Source organism: Humulus lupulus, chromosome 9 (assembly GCF_963169125.1).
Source record: "Humulus lupulus chromosome 9, drHumLupu1.1, whole genome shotgun sequence".
Lineage (NCBI taxonomy): Eukaryota > Viridiplantae > Streptophyta > Magnoliopsida > Rosales > Cannabaceae > Humulus > Humulus lupulus.
Genome location: NC_084801.1, coordinates 168,051,146 through 168,074,354, shown reverse-complemented (window position 1 = coordinate 168,074,354; position 23,209 = coordinate 168,051,146). Strand labels below are relative to the sequence as shown.

At 37.4% G+C, this 23,209-nt stretch overlaps 1 protein-coding gene across 1 annotated transcript; it reads left to right on the top strand.

Annotated features, from left to right (window-relative positions):
- Positions 1–17,728: 17,728 nt before the first annotated feature.
- Positions 17,729–22,197, top strand: LOC133801007 (acyl-coenzyme A oxidase 4, peroxisomal). The gene is made up of 12 exons (XM_062239136.1): positions 17,729–18,027; positions 18,263–18,367; positions 18,512–18,618; positions 18,721–18,922; positions 19,040–19,113; positions 19,208–19,267; positions 19,471–19,580; positions 20,213–20,372; positions 21,042–21,118; positions 21,195–21,366; positions 21,449–21,541; positions 21,633–22,197. The coding sequence occupies exons 1-12, from the start codon at positions 18,000–18,002 to the stop codon at positions 21,762–21,764; spliced, it is 1,320 nt and encodes a 439-aa protein (XP_062095120.1). The 5' UTR covers positions 17,729–17,999; the 3' UTR covers positions 21,765–22,197.
- The last annotated feature ends 1,012 nt before the right edge of the window (positions 22,198–23,209 follow it).

The window sequence follows — 23,209 nt, the reverse complement described above, 5'->3', positions numbered from 1 at the left end:
AGGCCTCCACCTCCAGCTCGCCAAAGGAGTCCACCATCGGGGAATGAGGCTAATGATGAAGCCTCGAACTCAGACTCGGATGAAGAAGGTAAAGTTATCCTTAGCTCGAGAATGTGGTCCCCCACCTTATTAAAACATAAACCTGATAGGTTAGTTTTATGTCCAGATGATAGAGACCACTTCTACATATGGACTTGGGTAGACGACCGAGTTCATAGGTTTGATAGTTGGCTCGGGAAGTATGACACCATGTACAATCTGAACGAGGTGTGGGATGGGATAGCCGTCCAATATGGGACCAATGATTATAGGGACCTTTCGAGATTGACGTCCACCTATAGGGAAGGTACTCCCCCCGCCTCTTCTGAAGATGGGGGAATCTCATGGTCCCCGAGCTCGAACTCGGGGGAGAGTTCCAGTTAGGTTTCTTCTATCATTGCTTTGTATATATGTGTGATACTGAATCACTTTATATACTATTCCTTCTTTTTGTTATGATTCACCTTGTGTCGTGGCTTGTGCAGACAAGATGGATTCCGACCCTGACAACATCATCGAAAGTGGTGGTGCCAAGAGGAGCAAGCGTCCCAGGACGGGGTCGCGAAAGGTGGATCGGCCCACCAAAGTCCCCAGGAGGTCTGAAAAAACTCCTCCTGCTTTGCCTGTTACGAGCTCCGTCGCGGCGACAACTTCCCAGGTTGGTGCTCCCACAGCGGCGCCGACCTCGCAGGTCAGTGCCTCTGTAGTAGCGCTGACCTCGCAGGTTGGTGCCTCCACTATGACCGAGCCCCAGCTTCCTGTAGCGGTCCAACCATCCCTTGGTCCAGCTCCTAGAAAGCCTTCTGCTTCTCGAGCTCAGAAATTGTCAGTTTCTACTCATGTCGATGAGTATGTAATTGACAACGCGGCTGGAGCCCATGCGTCTATGTTGTGCTTAGATGTCATGTCCCGAGTCAGCCAGAGCTTTAGCAGTCTCGAAGCTCCTCAATGGCAATACCTGAACAACACTCGAGATTGCACTGCCCTCTATGAGAAGAGTATCGAGCTCGCTGCCGCAGTAAGTTTTCTTCTACTTCTTAGTTATATTTACACAGTCCTGGCGTTAATGACGATTTTTTCTTTTGTCAGTCTCTTGCCTTTACTGCCCAGCTCAGCTATAGGTTGAATAACGAGATCCACTCGAGCAAGTCTTATGCTCAGGAGGTGAAGGATCTTCAACTCAAGGCGAGTGACGACCTGAAGGCAGCAAATGAAAAGCTTGAGGCAGGATCCGAGGAGCTTAAGGCCAAAGCGTCCGAGCTTGAGAGGCTGAATACTAGGCTCGCGGAGCTCAAGAAAGAGAATGCCAGGCTCGCGGAGCTTGAGAAAGAGAATGCTCGGCTCCAAGAGGCTAACAAAAAGCTCAAAGAAGATCAGGCCGCTACCTTTAACATAATTGAGGGCGAGAAGGCTCGTCTCCTTGTTGAATATAAGGAGAAGAAGGACTAGGCAGTTGACTCAGCCATGTACAGAATGTGGGCCAACAACGAAGACCTGGATACCAGCTTCTTAGGTCCTCTTGAGGTGAAGCTTCTGGATAAGTGGAATGCTCGGCTCGAGGCGGAAGAGGCTGCTCGGGAGGCCGCCTCCGAAGGTGCTTAGGAGGATAGTCATGCTATTCGTCCTGAGGGGTCCAGTGCTGGTGATGCTGAGAAGGCCAAGGAGACTCCTCCTTCTTGAATCTGATCTCGGGGAAATCTTATCTTGGGGTTGCGTCCCCTTATTTTTGTAATTACTTTAATTTATGCCCACAGGGCTGATACAATTTCTTTTTATATTGACTTATATATGCTTTACACTTCTTGGCTCGAAATATTTTGCACATTTTATATTGATGAATCATTTATTTTTATTTATTCATACAAACATAGTTTGGATTTAGGCTCGAGACTTGATGCATTCATGCATCGCTTGCTCGAATTATCCGCTTCCGATCTCGTTATTCATCAAGGTCGGATATTACTTTAACCATGAACCCGAAAGTATTTGTATGGTATGTAATGTGAATGGTTTAGTTATATCTTATTGCTTAGTTACTTTTTCTTGTCCTCGGATATTACTCAAAGGTTATGAGTTCGAAACTATTTTTCTTTAAGATATTCCAGCCTCGATCTCGACTTATCTCGAAGTAGTTTTAGGTTCCTACTTATCGTCGATTAGTTTTAGCTGGTTTGCTCCAAGCCTGTTAAGTTTGCACATTTGGTTAAATCCAAACGTTATTATCTTTTGATAATTTGGTTGTCCAAACTATCTAAGCTCGCGTATCTGGTTACATCCAAATACTTTTTTGTTTTTGATAATTCGGTTATGTCCAAACTATCTAAGCTCGCGTATCTGGTTACATCCAAATACTTTTATGTTTTTGATAATTCGGTTATGTCCAAACTATCTAAGCTCGTGCATTTGGTTATATCCAAACACTTGTATGTATTTCATGCATGTTATTTTATTTTTTAAGCTGATGGTTTATATACCCATAATGCCCCCTTAATATCCTATGAGTGTGACCATAGGTTATTAAATTAAGATAGATTGCAAAAATAAAAAGAGATAGCATATTGAACGAAATAGATCTTTATTTGATGAAATTCAAAAGCAGACAAATTAATACAGATAGAAAATCATGGTTACAGGCAACACTTTTCCTATACTATTGGTAGTAAGGTCTTAGGTGTTCGCCATTCCATGCTCGCAGTACCAGGCTCCCATCCAATCTTACTAGCTTGTAAACACCGGGCCGGATGACTGACTCTATCTAGTATGGTCCTTCCCAATTCGGCCCGAGCACACCAGCTGCCGGATCTCGTGTTGCTAAAAATATGCGTCTCAACACCAGATCTCCCATTCTGAACTTTCGATCTCGAACCCTCTTGTTGAAATACCTGGTAGCTCGTTGCTGGTAGGTAGCGTTTCTCAGCTGAGCCTTTTCTTTCTTTTCTTCAATCAAGTCTAAGGTTTCCTCAAGCTGAGTGTGGTTTGAATTTTGGTCGTAAATCTGAGTTCGGATTGTTGGGATTTCGACCTCAATAGGCAACATTACCTCGCAACCGTATGCTAGAGAGAACGGGGTATGCCCCGTTGATGTTCGAGCTGTGGTTCTATATCCCCATAGGACTTGGGGCAATTCTTCGGGCCATCGTCCCTTCGTCTCCTCCAACTTTTTCTTTAGAGAACTCTTGAGAGTTTTGTTCACAGCCTCGACCTGGCCATTCGCCTGAGGATGAGCTACTGACGAGAAACTCTTTATTATGCTGTTCTTTTCACAAAAGTTGGTGAACAAGTCGCAATCGAACTGGGTTCCGTTTTCGGATACAATCTTCCTCGGCACCCCGTATCGGCATACGATGTTTTTTACCATGGAATCAAGGATATTTTTTGAAGTTATTGTTGCCAATGGTTCAGCCTCCGTCCACTTCGTGAAGTAATCCACGACGACTACAGCATATTTTACTCTGCCTTTGCCAGTTAGGAGGGAGCCTATGAGGTCGATTCCTCATACCGCGAAAGGCCATGGGGAAGTCAACATGGTCAGCTCGGATGGTGGAGCTCGGGGAATCGTGGCGAATCTCTGGCATTTGTCGCATTTCTTCACGTATTCGAAAGAATCCGTTTTAACAGTAGGCCAGAAATATCCTTGACGTATGATCTTCTTGGATAGGCTATGCCCCCGGTGTGATCTCCGCAAAACCCTTCATGAATTTCTTCAATGATCTTCTTAGCTTCAGGTGGAGTTACGCATCGAAGTAATGGCATGGAATATCCCCTTCTGTATAGCTTTCCGTCCAAAATGGTGTAACGGGGAAGTTGATACATTAACTTTCAAGCCTGGTTCCGATCTTTTGGAAGGACTCTGTTCTTGAGATATTCAACTATTGGGGTCATCCAGGTAGGCTCTGTTTCAATCATACACACATCTTCCTCCTCTGGCTCATTAATGCTAGGTGCCGATAGGTGTTCTATGGGCACAACGTTCAGTTCTTCATTTTCGGCGGAGGTGGCGAGCCGAGCTAAGGCATCTGCATTAGAGTTCCGCTCTCGGGGAATCTGTTCGATTGTATAAAATTCGAAACACTCCAATGCGGATTTTGCCTTCTCCAAATAAGCTGCCATTCTCGTGCCACGAGCCTGGTATTCTCCTGGGATTTGGTTAACCACGAGCTGGGAATCGCTGTGGCAATGTATTGCTTTAGCTTTGAGCTCCTTGGCTATACGAAGCCCCGCTAGCAAAGCCTCGTATTCGGCTTCATTATTCGACGCCTTGAAGTTGAATCTCAAGGCAGAATGAAACCTACTTCCTGCGGGGGTAATCAAAATGATTCCTGCCCCCGATCCATTTTCATTGGATGAGCCATCGACGTATAGTTTCCACAGCTCGTGGGCCGGGGTTATGACTTCGTCGTTGGTCATACCAGTACATTACACTATAAAGTCCGCCAACGCCTGTGCCCTAATGGTCGTCCTCGGGTGGTAGGTGATCTCAAACTGTCCGAGCTCAACAGCCCATTTAAGAAGTCGACCTGAAGCTTCTGGTTTAGACAAGACTTGCTTAAGTGGCTAATCAGTCAACACATAGATGGGATGCGCTTGGAAGTAGGGGCAGAGTTTACGAGACGAATGAATTAGACTAAGTGCCAGCTTTTCCATCAGGGGGTATCTTGACTATGCCCCCAGTAATCTTTTACTGATGTAGTAAACGGGTCTTTGTACCTTCTCTTCTTCTCGAACGAGTACTGCACTTATTGCGTGTTCGGTGGTGGAAAGGTATAGGTACAGTATTTCTCCTGTTTCAGGTTTTGATAAGATGGGGTGTTCAGCGAGGTGCTTTTTAAGCTCCTGGAATGCTAGCTCGCACTCCTCTGTCCATTCAAATTTCTTTCCTCCCCTCAAAAGATTGAAAAATGGGAGACAACGGTCCGTAGATTTCGAAATAAACCTACTTAGGGCCGCCATCCTGCCGGTCAAACTTTGGACATCCTTGTGTCTTCGAGGTGAGGGCATGTCAATCAGGGCCTTGATCTTGTCGGGGTTAGCTTCTATTCCACAAGCGTTCACGATAAAGCCCAAGAATTTTCCTGATGATACCCCGAAAGTGCACTTCTGAGGATTCAGTTTCATGTTATACTTTCGGAGCACGCCAAAGCACTCTTCGAGGTCATCAACATGGTTATTGTTAAGTTGAGACTTGACAAGCATGTCGTCAACATAAACCTCCATGTTGTTGCCTATCTGTTCTGAAAACATCATGTTCACGAGCCGCTGGTATGTGGCCCCAGCATTTTTGAGCCCGAATGGCATGACATTGTAACAGTATATCCCCTTATCCGTTATGAAGCTCGTATGTTCTTGGTCGGGGGCATGCATGGGAATCTGGTTATATCCAGAATAGGCATCCATGAAGGACATCAGGCCATGCCCCGCCGTGGCATCCACGAGCTGGTCAATCCTTGGTAATGGAAAACAGTCTTTCGGGCAAGCTTTGTTGAGGTCTGAATAGTCAATACAGGTCCGCCACGTCCCATTGGGTTTTGGGACCAACACCGGATTGGCTACCCAGTCACGGTAAAAGGCATCCCTAATGAATCGATTTGCCTTCAACCTGTCAACCCCCTCCTTTAGTGACTTCTTTCTGTCTTCGTCCATCTGTCTTCGCTTTTGTTGCTTCGGAGGGAAGCTTTTGTCTATATTCAGTGTGTGGCTTGCTATATTCGGACTTATTCCCACCATGTCCGAGTGCAACCACGCGAAGACATCCTGGTTCTTCTTCAAAAAGAAAATTAGTTGCTATTTTGTCTCATTTTGGAGGTGTTTTCCAACCTTCACCTTTTTCGAGGGATCGGCTTCCTCGAGCTGAATTTCTTCGAGCTCCTCTAAGGGTTCGAGGTCAGCTTTCTCCTCAACCCTTGGATCGATCTCTTCGTAAATTTCTAAGATTGTCCCGTCTTTATTTTGAACAATGACGAGTGTTTGTGCGCTCGTCTGTTTCTTTCCTCTCAAGGAAATACTGTAGCATTCCCTCCCTGCCAATTGATCTCCCTTTAATGTTCCAACGCCGCTAGGGGTCGGGAACTGAAGGGCCAAATGCCTTACTGATGAGACTGCCCCCAGCCCGACCAGGGCGGGTCTCCCGAGCAGCACATTGTAGGCTGATGGTAGATCTACTACCACGAACTCCATCATCTTGGTTGCAGAGATTGGGTAGTCTCCCAAGGTTATGGGGAGCTCGATGGATCCCATGCAGGCGGTCCCTTTTCCTGAAAAGCTATATAAAGTAGTTGCACACGCTTTCAGGTCGTGAAGGGAGAGTCCCATCTTCTCGAGGGTTGCTTTATAGAGAATGTTGACTGAGCTCCCATTTTCTACGAGAACTCGGTGGACCCTTTTATTGGCCAGCTGGAGAGTGATGACCAGCGGATCATGGTGAGGAAACTGGACATGGGACGCGTCTTCCTCAGTGAAGGTTATTGGTTGTGTTTCAATCCTCTGGCATTTTGGAGCCCTAGGTTCGGGTTCATAGGGAGACCCATCCCCATTTTTCAGCTCGTTAACGTATCTTTTTTGGGCATTCCTGCCCATTCCTGCGGGATGAGGCCCTCCCGAGATGGTTATTACATCCTCTCCATCTATCGGCGGGGGCCTTTCTTCTTCCTGAGCTCGAGAATTATTGTTTTGTACGGGTGGAGGTGCGGCTACTTTCTGGCTCGCGGCCGCCTGACTAGTACTCTAGTTCTTGACATATTGTCTGAAGTAACCTCTCGAGATCAATCCTTCGATCTCGTCTTTCAGCTGTCGACATTCATCGATAGTATATCCGGTGTCTCTGTGAAATCGGCAATACTTACTAGAGTCCCTCTTGGACTTTTGATTTCTCATCGGGTCCGGACGCCTAAAGGGGACCTGGTTTTCATTGGCCAGGTATGTGTTCTCCCGAGACTCGTTGAGCTCGGTGTACACTCTGTACACGGAGAAATATCTCTCCCCTTTCTTTTTCTTTCCTCTCTCGGCTTCGGGGTTACTCCCTTCGTTCTTTTTCCTCTTGGAGGGGTTTTCCGCAACAGGCTTTGCAGCTGCTGGATCCACCGAGGTTGAGGCAGAGTTGACGTTTATCGTTGTAGTTTCGGGCTGGGAAGTCACATTAAGTGTCGACCTCGCTTCCTCTACATTGACAAACCTCTGCGCCCGTCTGTTAAACTCGGTTATGGACCTCACCGGTTTTCTTTGCATATCGTCCCAGAGGGCACTCCCTGGCATTACTCCGGCTTGGACAGCCATTAGGTGTCCACTGCCATCTACGTTCCGAGCTCGGGCGACTTCCAGATTAAACCTTGTTAGGTAACTTTTTAACGTTTCACCCGGTTGTTGTCGAACGTTAGTTAGGGTTGATGCCTCTGGTCTAACCCCCATCATGGCTCTGAACTGCTTCTTAAAGTCTTTAGACAGCTACTCCCAAGAAGTTATTGAGTGTCTCTTATATTTTTCGAACCATCTTTTGGCTGGTCTCGTTAATGATGCTGGAAACAACATGCATCTAAGCTCGTAACCCACGTTACTGGCTCTCATTATGGTGTTGAACGTACTCAGATGACTGTACGGGTCGGTCTTTCCTTCAAACGTTGGGACGTGGGGGATGTGAAACCCTTGGGGAAATGGAGTGTTGGAAATATGGGGAGCAAACGGCTCGAGCTCCTCGTCAGAGTCTTCATATCGATCGTGCCCTTGCTCGTTTTTCAAAAGCCTAAAGGCCTTTTCAAGCTGATCAATTCTTTCTTGGACTGGGTGCGCGAGAGGTACTGTCTGGAATCGGTTGTCATCGATCACAATTCCAGGCCCGCACCTCCGTAAGGGATCTTTACACCTATTCAAGCGATCCCTCAGGTCCGGATTTATCGGGTCAACATTACCCCGACTCTGATTCAGGTGTTCTCGCAGGTCGGGCCGATTTCTGCGGCTCCCAGTATTCTTATGACCTCGGTCATGCTTGCTGAACGACCTGGTTTCTCCAAAGTCGTCACTAGTAAAACTCGTCGCATAGTTATTTCGAGATGGATTTCTTCCATGTCGCCTCGTCTCTGCCGTGCAAGACCGAGATGTTTGACTTCTTTCTAATGGGGCGCCTCTCCGCTCCTGGAAAGCTTCCCCGTTTCCTTGTCTCCCTCCCGCACGCCTTTCGCCCTGATCTCGAACTGGTTGAGCATTCCTGTGAGGGGGCAAAGGATATCTTATTGGTGATGGAGGGAACCGTATGGGTGACTGTGGCTACCATCCATTTCGCGGCCCAGACGGTCCGGAGTTTGCCCGAGATGGGTTGGTTGCATTTGGTGCGCTCCCAGGGATTTGAGTCCGAGCCTCTGCAGGGGCTCGGTTGTTCTCAGTTCCCGCAGGTACTTCCATAGGTGGATTAACCGGGGCCCTAGCCCGAGTACTTCTCTGGGGCCTAGGGGAAGCAGATGGCTCTGCTGGTGCCGGAGGTTGAGCCGGCCTTCTTGTGGCAGCATCTTTTCGTGGGCGCCCACGGGGTCTACGGGGAGGAACGTGTACGTCCCTTGGAGGAGGGGCTTGGTTTTCACGCGGAGGCGGGGGCTGAGCCACCTGCGCTTCTGCGACTATCCTTGCCAACTCCTCATTCCGTTTGTTGGCCTCTGCCAACTGCTGTTTTAGTTGCCGGTTCTCAAGTTCCACAATGGGAACATACCGTTCAGGATTGTAATACATATCCTCATCCCTTGGTGGAGCAGGTGGTCCCCGAGAATCGGAAGATCCACTTCTTTCTTCGACATCTGGGTTTTCCATTGGTTGTTTCCCAGGACGTCTTGGGTAATTCTCTTCAGGAGCGTTCTGATTATTTGTGGCCATGACTTACTCAGGGACTGAATGCTTAAGGCTCTCAATGAAAGCACCAAACTGTTGACGCCGTTTTTCGTCAACAGTGAAAGAAGAGCACATAAACAATAATCAGTAATGGCCAATACAAATATGATAATACAAACACGATTTTTTACGTGGTTCAGCAGTTAAATCTGCCTAGTCCACGAGTCTTTGTTATTAAACTCAAGATGATCTCTGAAAATTCTTCAAGGATGAATTCTTCAGAGTTTTCTCTCAAGATCACCCAAAATTCCGTCCTTTACAATGGTGCATGACCTCTCTATTTATAGAGAAGATTTCATAATACTATCCCACATATTTCGGGTAGTTACTCTATATTATCAAATTAAATGCCTGCAATCCGATATAACAGGAAACGTCCCCTGAAGACCAGGGGGCGTACAACTGATCAAATAATACCCCTTGATTGTAGGGGATTTACAGTAATAAATGAAGACCGCGTCTTGCTATTGGTGATTTACTAGGATATTCAAAGTTATTATCCTATACCACCAAGACCTTATTCTCCTAGGTTTCCTATTGACTTTCGAGCTATAACATTTCCCGAGGCCACATGACTTCGAGCTCGTACGCGTGTCAGGCTCGGAGCCCCTGATCCGAGGTCATCCCTGAGAACAGATGCACCTCGGGGCCTACCTTTCGAGCTCGTGAGGATTTCGAGGCTACCATCTTCGAAGTCGTCTCTGCTTCGCAGGCTCGATGTTTAGATTTCGAACATATTCCAGACTTTACGAGTTCATTCATTATGAATCCAGCTTTCGAGGTCACAATTCTCATGGCTCGAAATCTGGGTATAACAGTCACTTTTTCCAAGAAGGCACGAACTACTCTGACATATTTGGTGGGGTAATCGAAGAGTCGTTTTCCTTAAAGTTCATTTATTATTGGTCATAATAAATGAACTTGGGGGGAAAATGTTATCCAAAAAACAGGCACGGGTGACGTAGCAGACGTTTTTAACACGTGGCTGACACCTGGCAGAAGGTCTGTTCGACCATCGACCAGTGAGATTCCCCTGGCGTAACATTTGAAGCTTTTATACGACCAGCCTGGTCGTATACTCCGTATATTTAGAGATAATTTTGTACAATTGTAATCATATCCGAGATTATCTCCCATGATCCATGATGATCCGATTATTTAGGAAAGAATATCTGTAACTGATTCGTGTAATCCTCCTTGAGCCTATAAATAGAGAGAAATAGCTAAAGGAATGGACTTTTGGCTGATTTACATTTACGCTTTACAAGAGAATTAGAGCGATTATCTTACGATTGTATTATTCATCTCTCTTAGGTCTGTGAAACTCAAAGAACCCTAGTTCTTTGATCACTCCTTTGAGAACTGATATCAATAATAGCTTAAGTGGGCGTAGGTCATTACCAATTATTGGGGTCGAACCACTATAACTTTGTGTGTCGTTTACTGTTTTTTCCATTAGATTCATTTCAACACTTTACATCGCATCAAGCATTTGACTCTGTGTCAGTTGACCAAATCAAGGGTCAACAGTTTACACCACAATTGAGTAAACAACTTAACTATAACATTGAATACAATGCATATACCTTTATGAATTTGATATAGAGTAATGATATATACATCAAAATATTATACTACGTGGCGTGGTACTATTTTTTTAAAACATTGGATCTCACTTGATATATATTTAATTGGTCAAATGAAACTATAAACTCAGTTGATATAATATTTTGGTGTATAATTTTGTTTCATATATCATTGCTCATTTGATATGATATTATTATGTTTGCTAGAAAAATTATACCTTGACCTATGTATTATAAATGAAAAAAAAAACATAAATGAACTATTTTAGTATATATTATAAAAAAGAGAACTTTACAAAAATATGGGAAAAAATAAATTACTTTCTATATTTATGGGCATTAAAGTTATGCCACAAAATATGGTAATTCTAGAAGAAAAAAAAGTTTAAAATATGGGAATCCCACAAAATACTATGAACAAAATACCATAAAAAAAAATACACACACTCTCTCTCTTACTTTCCTCTTTCTCTCCATCTCTCACGTATTCTTCACTTGCTCTCTCCATTTTTCTCACAACAATGGCAGCCAACCATTTTCTCTTACAACAATAGGAGCTCTCTCACACCAGCAAATGGACGATGTATCTCCGGTCACCGCCGACGCCATCTCCGATTCGTAATCTTCTTCACATTCTTCTTCGTTTTCACGTTCTTCTTCTTCTTCTTCTTTTTTACGTTCTTCTGCGTTTTCTTTGTTGTTTCAAATCTGTTTTTTCTTTTCTTTTCAGATCTGGTTTTCTTTTACAAATCTTGTTTTTTTTTTTTCTAAATCTGTCTAAGTAACCAGTTACTATCACGATTCTGTTTTGTTTTCAGATCTGAGTTTTTTGTAGATTTAGCTGTAACTAGTTTCCTTATTTAATTTCCTTCTTCATGGTTGTTTTTAAATCTGATTTTGTTTTTTTAGATCTGGTTTTCTTTATAAAACTACCTAAGTAACCAGTTACTGTCACGATTTTATTTTATTTTTCAGATCTGAGTTTTTTTGTAAACCTAGTTGTAACCATTACCTTATTTAATCTCCTTCGTCATGTGTTATTTTTAAATTTTATTTTATTTTTCAGATTTGGTTTTCTTTATAAAACTATCAAAGTAACCAGCTACATTCTTCGATCTTCTTCTTCTTGGTTATTTTCATATATGATTTTGTTTTTCAGATGTAGTTGTTTTTTTTTTTGTTTTAAAGATTTGGCTAAGTAACTAGTTACCAATTAATTGTTATTTTGATAGGGGTAACAAGTTACCACCTTCTTCTTCTACTACTACTTCTCAAATTAATTTTTTATTTTCTAAGTTTTTTTTTCTAGGTTTGGCTCGGTAGCTAGTTATCAATTAGTTATTTTAATAGGGGTAACCGGTTACCTTCTTCTTCTTCTTCTTCTTCTTCTTCTTCTTCTTCTTCTTTACTGGATGTATTCTGGTCTGTTTTTTTTTTTCTTCCAAATCTGTTAGTAACCAGTTACAATTCACTCGAGTACTTGTCATGACAGTTAAAATTGATAGTAGTAACCGATTACTGCCACTTTACTAAAAACTCTAAAACATACATATGTATAATGACATAACCCATCATCATCATCATCATCATCATCATCATCATCATCATCATCATCATCATCATCATCACAATTAGTGAAAGTTATTCTCATCACCTCATATTTGAATGTATATATAAAATTAATATAATAACAATAATAATACATCCATATATATATAAAAATTTGGACTATTTTATAATCTTATATGTATGTATATACATATAAAAATAATAATAGCAATAATATATGTATATATATAATGGAAAAAATTATATGGTTTTATGTATACCATTAATTGTATATATATATGTATATATATTATTAACTTAAATATGATTAAAAACATATAGTAATAAAAATATCCCGTAATTAAAAAAAATCAATATTGAAATTATATGGTATATTTTAATAAAATTATAAAAATATGGGAAAAAAATCTCATAAAAATGTAAATAAATAAATTATGTCATACAAAACTTAAGGAAAAAAAATGCCATATTTATTAAGGTTTTTAAAAAAATCCTATATTTAATGTAATTTTCTCTATAAAAAACAAGTCTATTAATTGAGCATTTTCTCAAAAAAATAATAAATGTGAGCCCATTCATTCAAATAAATAAGAGATTTTTTCATAAATATGACTTTTTAATCATTAATATACAAAAATATGGTAATTAAATTTTTCTTAGTTTGTATGGACAAATTTAATTAAAAAAAAATCAGATTATGGAAAAAAAATATGGCATAATAATAATTTTTTTACAAAAATATAAGAAAAAAATCTCATAAAAGATAATTCAAATTTTAAAAAGCCCTTGTAAAAAAAAAAGCCATCCTTTTGAAAACTTTATTAAAAAACTTATATAAAATGGGCACTTATTTAGTCTCTCACTTCCATTTGAAAGACTTAGTCCTTCATGGATTTTGAGTGGTTAGATCTATTTTATTATGTATTAGAAGGTTGGATTTCAATGTTTGCATAAGTAGATGATGAAATACTTATATACCCATTGCTAGTCATTTACAACCGACTACTTTTTTTTTGCTTTCATATTTTTATAATACTATTATTTTGGCTTTCATATTTCTAAGTTTTCTTTCATTTTAGTCTCCAATTTTGTCCAAACAAACACACTTAAAAATAAATTATAAAGTTAAACACAAAATTTGCCAATAAATAACATATAACATATTTAAACAAAATAGCTATAAAAACACACAAAAATCTATAAAATAAAATAATGCTAATAAAGAAAAATTTACTTAAAATTGCTATCAATCATATGAGTTCAAAACTCAATTTTAATTACTTAATTAAATAAAACTAATAGTAGTTTTGTTATATTGATAAAATTTATTTATCAAATACGAGTCTAGGGTACTAGATACGTATGATTTTAAAATACAAGATATCAAAATTATACTTTGCAAAAACACAAGGTACCCTATATCAAAATGATTTTAAAATACAGGGTATCAAATGAGTAAATTCACTTAAAATGTGGGAAAATAACTTTATTTTGTAGCACTATTAGTGCAATATAAGAGTTTAATGTAAAATAGAAAAAAAATGAGATTTTAGTAGCGAAAGAGATGAAAGTGCCCTAAATGCGACTCTTTTAAGCCTTTTAAGTATATCATTTTCTTTGACATTAAAACTCAAACAATTAATTTTATCTTTTTTACTAATTAAGATTAAAATTTATTAAATAATATGAATTAAAAATAATAATTACTAGTTTAAATTTGTAGACATTCAATTTTATAAATATATATATATATATAAAAATTGAGCAAACATAATTTTTGTTTTGCTAAATCAAATTTATATCTTAAATTGTATAAATCAACAATACAAAAAGATATAAAAATTATAAATAAAAAACATAGACTTACTCGTACAGACAATTGTGCCGCAATAGGTCTTATGTCATTGCAAAATGTTATTAGAATTTTTTAAATAAATAAAAAAAATATTTTTGAATTATTTTGAATTTATGTTTTAATTTTTGAATTTTAAGTTTTATTATGAGAATTGAAGTGATACATTTAAAAAATAATTTGATTTAATCTAGATTAATATATTTTTATTACTTAGGTCAAAATGCTACAGTACATTAGTAGTTTATGGTGACCTTAACTTATTATGGAGTATTTTGGACCTAATCAACGATCAGATTGTTAGAGTTGATGCCCTAAAAGCATGTGCAAAGACATTTTGTTAGGATATAATCAATGATCAAATTGTTAAGGTTGAATTTATTGATCAAAAGACTCCAATTGATATAAATTGATGTCGATCACACCCCGATCTAGTAGTTGATGACAACCTTAGCTAATTATAGGGTACTTTGGACCTAAACAACAGTCGGATTGTCATCCATAGTGTTCCAAAATAAACAATCACACTAATAAAGAGTGTTCATGTTGACTTAAGTGGTTGAAAAGCTCCAATCGATGTCGATCACCCCTAATCTTACTCAAGGTAGTAGTTTGTGGCGACCTTGGCTAATTATAGGAGATTTTGGATCTAATCAACGATCGGATTGCCACACTTAATGCTCCAAGATCCACAATCGCACTTATAAAGAGTGTTCATGTTGACGTGAGTGGCAAAAAGTCTCATGACAAATGCTCAAAAATGCATATTTATTATACTAAAAATTGAAAATCAATTAAATTTTAATTAATATTTTCATGAAATCAATGACATATATTTTTATTTTGAAAATATTTAGTTGATCTATTTTTTAGGGAATATAGAGCATTGTGGCAGATCTAAAAATAAATATAAATGGAGCAAATGTAGGAACAATAATCAAGAAAATGATATTTTTGCAAACAAAACAATAACCCAAAGTGCATCAGGCTCACACGGTGTAAGGAGAAAACGACCCAAGTTTAGATTTTTAATTGCAAAATTACTCTATATGTAATTTGTAATAAGTTTTATTTCACTTTAGTCATTTTACCTTACTATAAATAGGTGTTTAGGTCATTAGAAGAATATATCATTTCAGATAGAGAAGTCCAGAGAAAACGCTGAACACGCTTAGAGACAATTTTATTTACTTATTTTGTTATGAGTTTCTAAGTTTTCACATTATTAAAATGGACGATGAAACCTAGTATACTTAATTAATTATTTATTTTTGTATTGATTCTCAATAATACAATATAATGTTAATGAGTTTCGCTTCAATCAATAATTTCTTTCATCTTTAATATCATTTATTTTGTATAGTTAGAAATTATTAAAGATTGGTTAAATTATAGGAAAATCACTTGGTACCCTTTTTGTAACTTAATTACAAAAATATTAAGCCTTATTTAATTTATGTTATTACCGGTTTTGGTGTATCATTTTTTCAGGTTTTTTGTTTTTTTTTTTTTGTCAGCTTTATATCTTTGTCTCTCTTCTCCTTAACTTCAAAAATCTTTTCCGGCCACACCGCTAGTCGGTGGGCTCAAGACAGGTACTATCGCGACCTACTCTTCAAGGTGGTTATTTTGATATGTGGGAAACATATATTTTTTTCTCCGTCGCCGGAGAAGATGACTAGAAAAAAAAAAAAAAAAAAAAGCAACATTTTAGTTTATTTTTTTTATATTTTGCTAACCAAGAAAGTAACTAAATTTTAAACTTAAACAAAATTTAATATACCAAATTTTGTATTCTCATTTTACATTTAAAAGATACCATATGGTTTTCTAAACAACAAAGTTATTTTATAAATATTTCAAGTAACTTTTTTAAAATAGATTCTTTAGGATTGTTTGGTAATTTTTAAATAAAACATAAGAAGATTCTTTCTGGTAACTCACTAAGTTTGTTGGTTGCTTTAAATTTGTGGCATGCCCAAAATTTTAGTCATATATCAAAAGGTAACCAATTTGTATCTTAAATGATTTTAAAAGTAATGGAAATGTAGCTTTTAAAAGTAACTATGCAATATACTAAATAGTATAATTTCTAATAAGCGATTCATGGTAACTTGAAACTATAGGAGTAACTTTTTATACTATATGATAACTAATTAGTTTTTTAAAATAGGCTTGAAGGTAACATAAAAATATCTTAAATAATAAGACATGTAAATTACATAAGTGACAAAAAGTATATTAAAAGTTTTCATTAAAAGGTATCGTGTAGTGTAGTATACTAAATTAATTTTTATTGATAAACTATATGGTAACTTATTGTACTACATATGGAAACTTATTAGTTTATTAAATAAGCTTGAAGATTACCAAAATGTATCTTAAATAATAAGATACCATAATATAACCTAAAATAACTTATTAGTATATTAAGATGTCTACAAATAAGTTTTGGAGGTAACCAAAAGGTACTGAAATAATATGATCTAAAAATAAAAATTTTAATAAAAAAAAGTGACCAATTGGTATCTTATCGATATCATAAGCAACCAAAATGTAATTTTTTACAACCCAGAAAAAACAAAAAAAAATTCTTTTACACCTTGGTATTAAATGAGCCAAACGAGGTTGACTATTCTTTTACATCGACGGAGTCCCGCCCCTATTAATCTGCTGGTATTGATAGAATACCGGCGGGGTGTCAGTCCGCCGGTAATGTATATTACCGGCGCGTAATGCCCTATTATTACCGGCGGAAGCCTCCCCGGTAATACTGCCTTTTGTTGTAGTGTTGTAAGAATCATTTTATTTGCTAGTGACATGGTAGTTTTATGACTCATATCTATTTATATAAGTGACATGAATTTATGTTGTTGTGAGAATATACCAACGTGATTACAAGAGAATTAGGTAAATTTTTAAAAAAGAAAAAAAATGATGAAAGCTATTAAAGTTACCATGCATCATGCCCTAGTCTTACTTGCATTACATTTAGTAGTATTAATATTCTAGTACTCTTACAATCTACTTTAATTTTGTTACAAAAAAATTCATTAAAAAATACTTATGGATAGTGAAACTCTTAGGTACCTAATACCATATAATGGCCGAAATTCATACAAAATTAACTATACAACATTAAGGTACCTAATTAGTGCTAATTCATTCATCCAACCATTAAAACATATTTTAAGCTTTTACTAACACAATTCACACACACACACAAAAAAAACTAAACTGATTAGTTCAGTTTTTTTTACTTTCTACTATAACATTATTACTTACCACTTATTTCAAAATTACTTACCCGTAGCAAAATGATACTTTACCAATATCGTAAATAAGTTACAAATCAATACTAAGATGACAATATTCTCCTTAACTATACACTTTTTTGGACATAAAATTACCCCATTGCTCTTACCTTTAACAGCCACATCAATACAACTATTCATAATGAGTTTATATAACCGATTCTATAGGTAAAATACTATAAAAAAAAATAAATATACCAAACTATCTCACATCATACCACTTGAAAATTTAATAGGCCTCACTTGTGGGACTAATTCAGAGGGACTAAAGAAAAGGCCATATAAAATATATTTTTCACAATAAATAATGCGAGCCCATTTTAAATAGACGTTACTGAGTTGTGTACGAAAAGAAAAATTAATGATTTAAAAGGACTAAAAAGAATTCTTTAAAAAAAAAAAAAAAAAGGACAAAAGAAAAACGTCATTTATAGGCAAAAGACGGTTTCAGACGGTTGAGTGCTGAACTCTCTGCTCGTCTTGGGTTTGGTTGTGTAATAAATCCCAACTTTTTCTCTCAAAAGATTCACTTTTCCTATCATTTATTTATAATATCTTCTTTTGGATTTGATCTAGAAGAAGAGTTGTAAACGACGTCGTTGATGTCCTTACCCACTCGATTATATATATATATATCAACGATATAGATTTGCGTGCCGAAGTCTCGAACTTATCTGCCATGACCGTGACTCTCTTTCTTCTCTGATCATTTTCTTTTAGTTTTCCTTTTTTCTCTCTGCTACAAGTTCGACTTCATTTTCCTCTCCGGCCACCATGACTGTTCGTTCGGCTTCAAATACAGGTATTTCCCTCTGAGTTTTTTTCTTTCATGAAGATCTGGACTGTTCATTCTTTTTCGATACGAGTTTTTTCAATGTTTTCTTATGTAGCTTTTTCTGAATACCGATACCAATTGTAATGGTAATTTCGGTGTTTTGTTTTGAAATGTTTATAGATACGATTCGTTTGTGGTCTCTATATGAATTTGGCATTGAAATTGATTTTTGATATTCATTATCATCATTGACGGTTTACAGGTGATACTGAGAAGAACGAGAGGACCTCTTATTTTAACTTACCAGCTCTGGATGTCTCAATCGCTTTTCCCCAAGCAACTCCAGCTTCTGTCTTTCCTCCTTGTAGTAAGATTTTTTTCCTTTTTTTTCTTCATAATTTGCTATACTGAGTTTTTTTATTTAAGCTTTTCCGTTTTTGCGAACTTATTTTGCAATTTTATGGGCGGTGATTGACTTTTATGTTTATTTATGTGTTGGCCATAATTTCAGCTTCAGATTATTATATCTTTGATGATCTTTTGACTCATGAGGAAAAATCTCTGAGGATGAAAGTCCGAGACTGCATGGAAAAAGAAGTAGCACCAATAATGGCAGAGGTAACTTTTTATTTATGTAACGTTTAGCTAATACAACATTACATGACAATTCTACATGCGTTTAGAAATTAGGTGATAAATATGGGTTTATTGTTGTTTCAGTACTGGGAGAAGGCAGAGTTTCCATTCCAAATTATTCCAAAGCTTGGTGCCCTGCGTGTCACTGGTGGCACAATTAAGGGTTATGGTTGTCCTGGTCTTTCTATTACTGCAAATGCCATTGCCACTGCAGAAATGGCTAGAGTTGACGCTAGTTGTTCGACTTTTGTCCTTGTCCATTCTTCACTTGGAATGCTCACTATTGGTCAGATTTCTAACCAGGATGTGCTTTTATTTACATGTTAGTCATTGAGGTGTGAATATATTGTGCTTTTGATTAGGTGTGACTCGTATTCAACTTTCTTTGATTGTCAAATTATAGGCTTGTGTGGATCTGATGCGCAAAGGGAGAAATATTTACCTTCTTTGGCCCAATTAAAAACTGTAGCTTGTTGGGTGAGATGCCCTCTCCTGCTAGCTTGTTTGGTTTATGTTTCTTCACAAAGGCCTATTTGGATGTGCTAATTGTTTTTTCTGTTCAAATGTCAAGGCTTTGACCGAACCTGGTTATGGAAGTGATGCAAGTTCTTTAGCAACAACTGCAACAAAGGTTGGTTTGTCAACTCAATTTTTATATCTCTTTATTGCTTTTTTTGTGTTCTTTTGTTTCTTTGCCTTTCATTTTCCCATTTCTATAAGGTTTTGTTTTAGAGAGAAAAGGAGTGAGGGGAGGCATGGATTGTCTCCATCACATTATTCAACAATTGGTAGCTTATTTCTTATGGTATTCTTGTTTTGGGTTGAAATGATCAGGTTAAAGGAGGTTGGATTCTTGAAGGTCAAAAGCGTTGGATAGGAAACAGCACTTTTGCTGATGTGTTGATTATTTTTGCACGAAACACAACAACAAATCAAATAAATGGGTATGTAGAACATAATTATGATGGTGCTTGTTTTTATGAGTTGGACTTGTCATGAGAGTAGTACATTCCAGCTTTTAATTTTCTCATAAAAATATGACTTATACCTAACCATTGCATAGTTTCTTTTCTTCTTGCGTGTATACCTTTTTCTTTTTGTGGGTGTGGGCAACATAATTCCTTTGTTATATCAATGTCGATAATCCATTTCCATATCTTTGGAACATACAGAAATTGAATTGATTTGTTGTCTAATTGGAATATAGATTTATTAATTGTCAGTATACTTTTGAACATGCATTTATGATTCTTGTGTCCCACCAAATACCTATTATAAACACATTTATACTTTGGTTGTGGTGGGTGATATGGCTATGAACCAACAAACCACACTTTGCCATTACACCCATATATCATTCCTTATGGGTGTGGACATGAGATTTTCAAATAACTTGGGCACAAGAGTGGTTAGTCATTTCACGATTGATTTTTTCACTGTGAACCGAGGATATTTAATTTAGTATATCTGCATTCAAATTGAATTTTCTATAATAGTTTCTTGTTTTTAGTTTGGGTACAAGATTTAAATGAGTTATATGAAGCTGATTGTTAAATGCTTGTTCTTTCTGCTTCAGATATATTGTAAACAAGAATGCCCCTGGATTAACAGCTACCAAAATAGAAAATAAAATTGGTTTGCGAATGGTTCAGAATGGAGATATTCTCTTGAAAAAGGTTTTTGTTCCTGATGAGGACAGGTTGCCTGGTGTTAATTCTTTTCAGGATACTAGCAAGGTATGCTATTTATGGTTTTGTGAACTGGTGCCCTTTTTTGTCCTTTTTAAAAAATATATATATATCCTACCTATTTTTATCTGCTGTGCATTGTGTCTTTGCACATCATTCAATACAAATGTTGCTACACCTGCATGTATTTATGCTCTTATACTCAAATTGAGGAAAAAAAAAACCTTTAATATTATGCTTTTTTAGACTTTATAAATAAAACATGTTATATATTGTTGCATTCTGCAGAGTTGATTTCATGCTTTTTTTAAATATGAGTAATGATATGTGCCCCAAAATATGCACCCAAATATTACACACAGTGACACGTCGCTGCTTTTTAAAATAGTGGGTCTCAGTTTTAATAAATGTGATTTGCTAGACTAACCTGTCACATTACCGTGTGTAATGTTTGTATGTATATTTTGGGTGTACATCTTTAAATATTGATGATAAACAAAATTCGAAAAAGTTCTTTATCTTAGATCATAAAGTACTATTTTTCCTTCAAGTGAGCAAATTAAGATCACGAGTAGTTAGTGCTTTGATAATATGTGGTACTTTTAAAAGTCTATTGTTTCTCCACAAATATGAAAATAGTGTATATTGCTGGTATTTTAGTTTTGTTCTTGTAATGGGGTTTATTTTTCTTTTGTTAAATTCCATCTTTTTAAACAGGTTCTTGCTGTTTCCCGTGTTATGGTTGCTTGGCAACCCATTGGTATATCAATGGGTGTCTATGACGTGTGTCACAGGTACTTAAAGCTTCTTCTCAGATGTGTATAAAAAGCTGTTGATAGATTGTTTACTGATTTCTCAAGTGATTACAAGGTATTTGAAAGAGAGAAAGCAATTTGGAGCTCCACTGGCAGCTTTCCAAATTGTTCAAGAGAAACTTGTCCGTATGCTGGGAAATGTTCAAGCAATGCTACTGATGGGTTGGCGACTTTGCAAGCTGTATGAGACTGGTAAAATGACTCCAGGTCAAGCTAGCTTGGCAAAGGTAATTCAAAATTTTTATTTTAGTACTTGCATTGTTGACCCCATGGCATTTCCTTTTTATCCTCAATGTATGTTATCTTCAGGCTTGGATAACCTTAAAGGCAAGGGAAACTGTCTCTCTAGGACGAGAATTACTCGGCGGAAATGGGATCTTATCAGATTTCTTAGTAGCCAAGGTTCTCATCTCTTATTTCAGAGCTCAGATCTTATGTTTACAAATTGTCATAACTCTTGATCTTATGTGCTCTCATTTTGATCACTTTGTAGGCGTTCTGTGATTTGGAACCTATATACACATTTGAAGGGACGTATGACATCAACAGCTTGGTCACAGGTAGAGAAATTACTGGTTTTGCCAGCTTTAAACCATCTGCTTCTAGCCAGAGAAGCCGCCTGTGACACTGTAAAACTTTCCAACTCCAATTCCATGTGGAAAGTCTTTAATTCCATTGTCGATGGGGTTGTGTTGGCTGTTTCACTATGCATTACAATAAATCTCCATAAAAAAAAGTTATGGAATAAGATAAGGTCATGCTAATGCATATAATGTTATTGTAGTTTAACGAGTTTGTGTCCTTACGTTGGACCAAAACTTGGGTATACACTTTACCATTACTGAAACTGAATAGGCATTGTTGTTTTGAAAGCGTGCCTTACTATGATTGCCACACCTTGTTGCAATCTATATTATAAATGGTAGAATTGAAAAGGCTACAACCCTTAAACATTGTCAAATGCACTAGTAGTATGAATGTCTTGGAAAGCCTTCACGAGGCCCCATGTATATATTCATGTAAATCTATGATAAAGTTTTACAGTGAGTTGACCGCTATGGTTAATGGTTGAATAGCCATTCAACGTGCGCAAGTTCATTGTGGATCAAACTGAGCTGAGCTCAATCACATTAGCAGTAGATCAAAGGAAAAATGAAATCACCCAGTTGATGGATTTGCTGGGCCAAGTTTTTAATAGTAAGTTATGCTTTATCCCTCGCATTTATAAATTTTTATTTAAGTGTTACTATTTTGTTTGTGAAATAATGAAATCTCAAGTTTTTATATGAATAAACTCGTAAGCTTAATTTTTTTTTCTTGGTGCTGAAAGTCCCTCAAACAGAGGAGCCAATTCATTGAAATAAAAGAGCCATAAACAGGTGACACAAAAAACAACCTAAATGGTCATAACGAACAACAAGACCCCAATCCAACGCAAGAAAACATAAAACAAAGCAAAGTCCACAGGCTGGAAAAACTATAGAAAACAAATAACAAAAATCTAGAGACTAAAAAACAAAACCAGGTCACCACATGTCGACAACTTTCATTAACCTTCCTGAAGGGCTGTTTGGTAAAACGGTCCAATGCTATCGAGCTCGGTACTATTAAAGAACTCTGCTCTGTTATGCTTCTGGGACCATTTTGCTAGATTATGAGCAGACCAATTGTCTTCTCTTCTCACTTTACTATTACGCAATTGGACAACTGGGGAGGCTAGCTTCTTGAAAACTTAGAGAAGATTTTTCAAAGAGTGAGACATATACTTATCTAACACCTCCAAGAATGCTTGCACAACTCTCAAGCAATCTGAGTAGGTGATCACACGTTGCTCCATCCTTTTCCAATCATTTAAGTCTACACTTTGATAACCGACTTTGCCCCAGCCACCTCAGCATCTGGGTTCGTTTGGTAGATACTCTCTCTGAATGAGGTATCCCAATTTTCATAATAGCTACGAGCTTAATAAATAACCTCAACTCGAGCCCTTGGCTTGAAAAGATAAATAAAAATAAAAATAGAGCACCTGTTTGAAAGACAAGCAACTTCACTAACATTGGATATTGGAAA

What these genes read in the sequence shown, in the direction of transcription:
- LOC133801007 (XM_062239136.1), top strand. Translation starts at nt 18,000, where the DNA reads ATGACTGTTCGTTCGGCTTCAAATACAG. An exon ending in TAAAAACTGTAGCTTGTTGG is followed by an intron (nt 19,114 to 19,207) that starts GTGAGATGCCCT and finishes TCAAATGTCAAG; the next exon opens with GCTTTGACCGAACCTGGTTA. An exon ending in CAGATTTCTTAGTAGCCAAG is followed by an intron (nt 21,542 to 21,632) that starts GTTCTCATCTCT and finishes ATCACTTTGTAG; the next exon opens with GCGTTCTGTGATTTGGAACC.